This window comes from Coregonus clupeaformis, chromosome 30 (assembly GCF_020615455.1).
Source record: "Coregonus clupeaformis isolate EN_2021a chromosome 30, ASM2061545v1, whole genome shotgun sequence".
NCBI lineage: Eukaryota > Metazoa > Chordata > Actinopteri > Salmoniformes > Salmonidae > Coregonus > Coregonus clupeaformis.
Genome location: NC_059221.1, coordinates 43,171,310 through 43,180,038, shown reverse-complemented (window position 1 = coordinate 43,180,038; position 8,729 = coordinate 43,171,310). Strand labels below are relative to the sequence as shown.

The 8,729-nt window shown below is 43.0% G+C and overlaps 1 protein-coding gene and 1 long non-coding RNA gene across 12 annotated transcripts in view; both read left to right on the top strand.

Moving 5' to 3' along the window:
* The window catches only part of LOC121546032 (ubiquitin carboxyl-terminal hydrolase 19-like), a 25,575-nt gene extending 22,793 nt beyond the window's left edge, over positions 1-2,782 (top strand). For 7 of the 9 annotated variants that reach the window (XM_041857014.2, XM_041857019.2, XM_041857018.2 and 4 more), the window contains exon 25: positions 1,673-2,782. In XM_041857014.2, the coding sequence (XP_041712948.2) occupies positions 1,673-1,813 (141 nt within the window). In that variant the 3' untranslated portion in view covers positions 1,814-2,782. Of the gene's footprint in view, positions 323-1,672 lie in introns of those variants that run through there. The other 2 variants (XM_041857021.2, XM_041857020.2) reach the window with 1 other exon arrangement.
* Positions 2,783-2,932: 150 nt separating this feature from the next.
* Positions 2,933-7,437, top strand: LOC121546034. Of its 3 annotated transcripts, none has more exons than XR_005996327.1 (4): positions 2,933-3,609; positions 4,115-4,414; positions 5,398-6,138; positions 6,264-7,437. It is a non-coding gene; the product is annotated as an uncharacterized LOC121546034 (long non-coding RNA). The 3 variants fall into 3 exon arrangements; XR_006657635.1 differs by having other exon boundaries at positions 4,115-5,797; positions 6,006-6,138; XR_006657634.1 differs by having other exon boundaries at positions 4,115-6,138.
* The last annotated feature ends 1,292 nt before the right edge of the window (positions 7,438-8,729 follow it).

Below are 8,729 nucleotides of genomic sequence, written 5' to 3'. Positions count from 1 at the left end.
TTGTTTGTCACGTTGCTGATTTTATTTTAGATTTTATGTTGTCAATGGTAAGCTCTTAATTCAGCAGTTTTATTGCTTTCTGTCCACCAGGGTTGGGCTCAATTCTAATTGAAGGCCGTTAATTCAGGAAATGATTTGAATTTAAAATTCAGAAATGTGTGAACTTTTGAAATAAATAGCTTTTACTTTTCAGTTTATTGAGAAGTCATTGAAAATAAATGCCCTTTTTTAGATGATTGGATTGCAAGTTTTGTTTACTTCCTGAATTGACTGCCTTCAATTGGAATTTTTTAAATTTCTTTATTTATTTCACCTTTATTTAACCAGGTAAGCCAGTTGAGAACAAGTTCTCATTTACAACTGCGACCTGGCCAAGATAAAGCAAAGCAGTGCGATAAAAACAACAACACAGAGTTACATATGGGGTAAAAAACATAAAGTCAAAAATACAACAGAAAATATATATACAGTGTGTGCAAATGTAGCAAGTTATGGAGGTAAGGCAATAAATAGGCTATAGTGCAAAATAATTACAATAGTATTAACACTGGAATGCTAGATGTGCAAGAGATTATGTGCAAATAGAGCCCAACCCTGCTGTCCGTACGTTTTCCTTATCCCTGTCATACTAAATGAAAGCCATTTTTAATTGTTTAACCTTTAATGTGCTGCTTTGCATTAAGTTTTTTTTTGTGAAGTAGCTAGCTATGTCAGAGCTTTACGACTGTTTGAGCAAAATAATACATGCGCTGATGTACAGTATGAAGCTGAGTTTAGAAGTGACGTCAGGTCATTAGAAGGGAGATGCCGTCCAAATATCAATGAAATTTGCTACATTTAATGATTATCTGTGTTGCTGGTATATGGACTAACCTCTGTAATAGTGTTGTAGTAATATGTTCAAGTCTCAGGGATATCTTAGTGCGTTCTGTCATAACGCTCCCCCTTGTGAGCGGGTTTAGAGGCCAGGTATATTCACTATCAGCTTTAAATGCCCAGTATGTCTCACAGTGGTTTATCCGAGCGTGATGGTATGCAGTATGTATTTCATCTTATTTAAAATGCATTTACTCTCTGTCTCAGTGAACTGTCGACCCAGGATATGTGAATGATCTAGGCTACCTACAGATGGCAAAGATTCCCTATGGTTGTGGGTGTAAAGTGAAAGCTATTGATGTAAGGAAGTGTATATTTTATAGCATAAATATTTACAAGATTGCTTGTATACGTTGTATAGAAATTGTACGACTAAATGTAAATTTAATTTTAATTGTAAAATCGTAATCTTAAAATCGCTCTGTCAATGGAATAGTTTATTTTATTTTAAAAGAAAGTGGGACATTTCCCAGCAATAAAGCGTACAGGTCCTTCTATCTCAATGCTGCCCCAATAAACCAACACTTGTACTGCTTTTCAAAATAAAATGTCAACCTTTATGCTGTCTTAATGAATATTATTTTTCAATCAGTTTCTCTCTGGAATCTTTTGGATGTTATTTCAAACATGGAAATTGTCCAGCCAATTGGAACTGAGTTTTGTTTTGTGTCTGCAAGGAATGGGTCAGTCCAGTGCTTTTGGTTTTGGATTGTTTACAGATAAGACGGGCCTGGTCTTCCTGAAAGTGAGCTGATCCAGAGAAAAGCATGATTTGTAACACTGGTTTATTTTACAGGCCTCTAGCCAGGCACTCTTTGGGACCAACCTGGACCCTGAAGGACCCCCTCCGCTGACCCCAGAGGTGACCTCTGAGCTGTTTGGACACTCTGGAGAATGTGCTGCTCTGTCCTACAGTAACATGGAGGAGGTGGACTAAGGCATGACTGAGGCTGAGGTTCCACCGCCCTGGCATAAGTTTCCAGCTGTGGATCGTTGCCAGCGGCAACATTGGGAAATATACTCCTCAGTAAACAACACTTCAGTGCTTACTAATAAACTGGGCGTCTTGAAAAGCGTCCCCTCAGTGGTGCAATGCTAAAAATGGCAGTAGTGCTTTTGTGGGCGAAAGGACCAGCACATGTAACCACAGATGTGGTGGACATACCAGCTCATGCTGTATATGTAGTAATATTCATGCAACAGATTTCCTCACACATACTTATCACACGTGTTTGCACATACAACAAAAGCCTCCACACTCCTGTTTCCCCAGAGCCTCCAGGTTGCAGCCAATGGTTGTCTGGTTCAGAGGTCACAAAGGAAGGTTGCTAACATCAAACCCCCCCCAGCCTGTTGGGATTGAAGGAAATGGTGATGGGAGTGGTGTGTGTGTCTGTCTGTCTGGGTGTGGAAGCATTTATTTGTGTGAGGTGGGGGGGTGTTTTCTACTTCTCATCAAGGTTTAGTCTGTATGTTGTGGTCTTTGTTGGTTTCTGTAAACTGGGTTGACATTGTAGTGTGCAGAAATGTTTGGATTTATTTGCTTTGCTTTAGATTTTAAAACATTTTTACTTGGTAATTTATCAAATCCTGTGGATGCAATTTTTGGGAAGATGCCAACTTGATACACACTGAAATGTGCATGTTGATACACAGTAGCCGTAGAATAGAATGCTTTTACCACTTCTGCTACATATCTTTATTTCTGTTTACGTAGACTCTTGTACACCCCTCCCTTAATTTGTGTTGGACCGCAAATGTAAAGTGAGGGTTAATGAGAATGCGGCTGTGTATAAGATATACATTGTTAATATAAATGAAACCCTTTTTGAGAAGCGCTAACAGGATATTTGAATACACACTCTGATTCAGTAGGAACTTGAATAAAGTTGCCTGGCAGAGATGAGTTTGGGAACTTTTTTTACGCTCCGTTTGTACTCTTTTCTGTGTTAAATTGTTGGTCCTCCAATCTGCACTGTTTCTGTAGATGGCGCTTGTTACTGTATTTACTTTCAGACGCCACACGTTACGGTGAGAGAAGAAGAAACGACGGTTTCAGAATGAGGAAGTAAAAACAAACACACTTTCTGTCAACAAGAAAAGCCGGTAGTGTGGTTGTATTTGTATGTGAATAGTTGTACAAACTTAGCGCTCTTAAAGATGACCTGTTTTGACAAGTGTAATAGCGGTCTTTATAGACATGTAGCTACAAATCTACGATTGGGCAAGAGAGTTTCGAGGATCTCTGGTTTCAGTAACTTGGCTAGCTAGCTAAACCCTCTGGCAATTTACTGACAACTTGGCTAGTTATTTAGTCAATGAAAATCAGGTGTTGACCACCGATCATTCGGGACTGGAGCTCATCATGTCAGACTGCGACAAGACCGTTGATCATCCCACTTCTCTCAACAACGGGGGCGGTCGTAATAGGCATGACCCGGCGGATGAGCAGTCCACTCCACACGCCAAGCAAAGGAAATGTCAATGAATATGATAACAGTTATACCACTGAAGACGACCTCACAGTGTTGGTCCCTCAAGGGTTGTCCTTCATGTTGATCTCAATAACCCCATATTGGTGTCTGACGCCGTGACAATTCAAGGAACTATTGCAGCCTTGGATTATTGTATTTAAATTGTGGCATGGGGACAAATGCGTAAACAAGGTAATCCAGCCGGGTTGCAATATAGGTGACGAGCCTCAGGTAGGCCAGGGGACCGCAGTCAAGGAAGGTAAAAAAAAAAAAATGTTTGCATTCATTGACCTCAGTTAGCCTAAATAGCGGTTGTGACTAGATGGAGTACAGCTACAACCGGAATTGACTTTTCGTAGCAGGTTAGGAGAGCATATTAGCTAGCCCTAACCTTTGTCATAGCCTTATCATAATTACCCAAACCTACTACATGAATTCTCTAACCTGCTGCGTAAATTCTAACCTGGTACGAAAAAGTCACTTCCGGTTATAGCTGTATACCACCTAGTCTAAACCTAAATAGCCACTTCCTGCATGTAGCCAGTTTTATTTGAGGGTAGTACAGTCAATTCTCCTAGCTATAATGAATGAGAATGATCTAAAATATTATTCAAGGAGCAGATGCCCCACACCTCTATAACTTTTTTCTTTGAATGACATGACAATTCAATAAGTGGAATCATTGCCAATGTGTGCCAACCTGCCACGATGGTGCCATTGCTGAGTGTAATTACCAAACACCTGTCTCTTTCTGTTGTCTGTAGGTAAATGGGAGTGGATGAGTGACTCACCTTCTCTACTTCCACCATGAGAGTGCGCTGTCAGCTATCACTTCCAGTTTGGCTGGGTGGCAGGCTTCACCAGGTCGGCGGTTCTGGGGCGTGCTGGACCACTGGAGCCTGCCCTCCTTCTTCCAGCTACTGAAGTATCTGGTGGCAGAGGGGAGGGACTTTGCCATCCTGTGCCATACCTTTGGCTGAGACCTTCCTCGGGTGCTGTCTGCCGTGTCCCGTGCACTCACTCAGGGCTCCCACCCACTGTTCCCCGACCTCCCAGCACTTAAGGTATGATGAGGGCTTTAGGTGGTGTGATGCTGGATTTGATGTCATTAAGACAATAGCTATAATGACTTTGTTGTCCTGGCATTTTACCAAGCTCTTACTCACTGCCATATTAAATGTGCACATTGCTCTTATCATAATCACTACTGTTATGTTAGCTACTCTATCAATAGCCCAGTAATTGCAATCATTACTCATTGTAGGCTGCTACCATGTTACAGCTTGTCATTTATGGGGGGGGTGGCTTGTGTTTGTGAGGTTGTGGCAGTGGGATACAGGGGTCCAAATCTGAAAACTTGTTCCAGGAACAGTGCCTTTTAAAACAAACTCACAGAAGGTCATTCACGGTGAGACGTATTATGGGTTGGGGGTGACTGGTGAGGTGAGTGGTGCTACTCCCCTGGGTATAGAGTGGCTGCAGGCCCTTGTCATCCTCCTCAGTGTGTTCCTGTACCAGTTAGTTTACTGGAGCAGAACACATGGATTTCTGCAGGGGGGGGGCTGAGGCTGCCTTACACGGTTAGCTGCAGTATAAAAACATCCACATGATGAGTTATTCAAACTGTCTCCTGTCAAGGCCTATTTGTGTAGGAATATCGGCAGGGAGGGTGAAAGAAGATAATTTGATTTAGCAGAACTTGCAGGACGACCTGTAAGCTTCATTGTTTATTCTCATTCTAAAAGGATACTAAAGTCCAGACAATTTTCATGATTTCCGATTGATACCTGATAGACTGTTAACCCTTTCATCTCTAATGCACTGCTGCTGGTAGGGTATGAGAGATGTTGAAGTAGGCTGTGTTCTTTGTAATAGATTCATAAGATCATAAGAACATATATATAAGTGTGAATAACTAGCTTACTAACATTTACAAATGCGGGAGTAATGATTACTAAATGATTAATCTAACTATTTACTAATCCATTATAAATGCTTTATTACGAGGTGGTATTATATAGTGCTACTCCTTTCTCCTCCCTCCCAGCTGAGTGTGATTGAGACGCCAGGCCAGATCCACTGCAGTAAGAAGGGAGTGGTTCTGACCAGGCCAGATCCACTGCAGTAAGAAGGGGGTGGTTCTGACCAGGCCAGATCCACTGCAGTAAGAAGGGGGTGGTTCTGACCAGGCCAGATCTGCTGCAGTAAGAAGGGGGTGGTTCTGACCAGGCCAGATCCGCTGCAGTAAGAAGGGGGTGGTTCTGACCAGGCCAGATCCACTGCAGTAAGAAGGGGGTGGTTCTGACTAGGCCAGATCCACTGCAGTAAGAAGGGGGTGGTTCTGACCAGGGCGGAGGAGCGCCTGTCGACCCGTGACAGGGAGCAAGCCCTGACCAGTACCTCAGCTCTGTGCAGGACCTGGTAGGCTTTCAGGACCACTTTGACTGGTAGGTGGACCCGTCCCAAAAGGCTTGAAATCTTATCACACAAATGGAGGTGCCCTAGTTTGCTGCCAAGCTCATAAATCCATTGTTTAATAGGTCATTTAGTCCAAGTATTACAGTAATTGTAATGGAGAAGTTGTGCTCTGTATTGACCTCCATGAAGGTTTCAGTGTTCGTGATGTAGTCAGGGCACTGGTCTCTCTCTCTGTAGGTGGGCCAGGTACACCTACTCCATCCTGGTAGGGAAGCTTCTGTGGCTGGACCTCTTCAACCAGGAAGTCCAGCACATATTCATTGATGACAACATCCGGCAGAACGATGAGGACACCGTCGTCCATCCAAAGGTACAGTTTTTCCTCGGTTCATGTGCTTTTGGATGGTTTGTGCATACTCATATGGATGTGGATTTGTACCATTGCAGATACAGTATGTATGTTCTAAATATCCTCACATGGTGTTTCTGTTCTAGGTCCATGTCTGGTTCTAAAGGTGTTCCTGGACTGAGACGCCTCAGAGACCCGCATAACCTCCACCTCAGAGCTGTATGTCCTCTGTCTGGTCCAGAACAACCGTTCAGAGCCATCTCAGACCCAGGGTACTTCAGCCAGCGCATCAGCATCTGCCAGGAGAACTATGACAGGAAGTGGTTTGTCTGCAGCCCAGAGCCCCAGGGTGAGGGTTTGGGTGAACTCAGGGGTTCTGCACACTGGAGGGTGGAGGTTAAGGTAGCTGCTGTTGTTGCTCCTACTCCTCCTCCTCTAAGGTCGGTATTCTCAGGGTGTGTGACACTGACAACCAATATATTACAATTATGTAAAAACTAGGTAATCAATATAAAGGCATTGTTTATGTATACCAAAACCTGTTAAGAATATACAGGTAATATACTTCACTGTTTCTAATATCAGATTGAGAGAGTGAGACTGTTATAACTTCACACATGCTTTAGTCAACAGACATGTTACAATACTTTTAGAACCACAATTAGTCTTACCGTTTGACTATTTATAATGGCAATACAACGGATGAGCTTGATACAGCTACGCCCAAATATAATTTGGGTGTATTTGGTTTGCGGGTTTGTTTGTTTGCGCGGAAATTTACTTTACTTACTTTGGAAGCGCTCTTATGTGGAAAACATTTTCTCAATGATATATCCAGGGAATGTGTTTTACACTTTTTGTGGAAGGTTGTGTTGAAGGTTTATAATATTTAATTTTAAGCTTGAATGGAGTTTGCCATTTGACTACTGCAAATTTGAGACACCATTTCTAAGTAACCCATCACAATGACCGGTGGGGTAATTGTGGAAGATGAGGCACAATCAGGCCTTTGACTGCAGTACATAACTGAGACTGTTCAATTCTAAGAAACAGAGGAATGGGGGCATTGTTGCTAAGACAACAGTCATATTTGATGGGAGACACATTCAGATTGTCTATTTGAACCGACTGCACTCACGAAGTCTGAATGCTTGAATCTGGATGTACTTTGTGTGTTCTTGTATGTCATTGTCTCAAGTCAGATAGTGTGACTAATCATCTGGTTAGGGGAAGAGGGTTGCGTAGGAGTGACACCACCTGACGTAAGACAATGCTTGTGTGTTTCATGGTGAACATTCTAAACTATCAGCTTGTACTCGTGTGGAGTTCAATAAACTCCTGAGTGGAAGAAAATGTACTTTTTTGTCACATAGACACACTGTGTATGGGAATGTACTGACCAAGTATTGATTAGTTAGGGTATTACTGTCACCTAAAAGCACTATTGATTTCCCCTCAGGCCTTTTGGATACAGTTAAGTTGTGAACAAGTGATTGATTATCAGCCTACATGGTGAAGACTAATAATGGACATTGGAGAACTAATCAATCAGGGATCATTAGCAGTTCAGGGTGTGAGGTTACATTAAGTGTGATTTTTATTATTATTATTTCTGTTTTATTATTAGGGAGTTACAGTGATAATTCAACTTCAACGGAGTGGCTGCGGTTCCGGATTTTCTGGAACCCAGAAGTTTTGGACTAAAGATGTCTGCGCGTGTTCAAGATCTGCTGCGCGCTTCCCAGCTGCTGCTCAGTGCTCACTCACCCCGTGACTCCGCTGCCGCTTGTTCAGTGCTCACTCACCCCGTGACTCCGCTGCAGCTTGTTCAGTGCTCACTCACCCCGTGACTCCGCTGCAGCTTGTTCAGTGCTCACTCACCCCGTGACTCCGCTGCAGCTTGTTCAGTGCTCACTCACCCCGTGACTCCGCTGCAGCTTGTTCAGTGCTCACTCACCCCGTGACTCCGCTGCAGCTTGTTCAGTGCTCACTCACCCCGTGACTCCGCTGCAGCTTGTTCAGTGCTCACTCACCCCGTGACTCCGCTGCCGCTTGTTCGAAACAAACTTTACTTCTTTGTCTGTTGTAACAGTAATAAAAAGCAAACATAAAGCGCAACGTTACACGCAGCTATTTAGGCCAAGCTAGACGTACACAGCATATCGACAAGCAAGACACAGGCAGTCAGTAGTGATTTTAATGTGTAAACATTGGGAAGTAGAGTTCTCAGGGTGTGGACAGATTTTGGGCGGAGTAAAACCTCTCGCCTCTTCCTCTCTGGGAAAGAGTAAAAAGAGACTTGAATGTGTGTGTAAAGTAACACATGCGCAAAATGTGATTCGGCTCCTTAGCTTTGAGAAAAACATTTCCAGAGGGGCGGGCCAGGGGCGAAAGCTCCGTATTTGTAGCCTCTGACATAATTCAATGTAGGTTGTAGGGTCAGCAATCCACTTATAAAATAGCCATGATGTTGACTTCATGGACTTGGAGAGAAAAACAGCTTGACAAGCATTCCGTCTGGAAAATAGTTAGGCACATTAGTAATGACATTGTAATAAGTAGTTAATACACTACATGTGACAGGACACTTGTATCTTGAAATGACCTTCTTG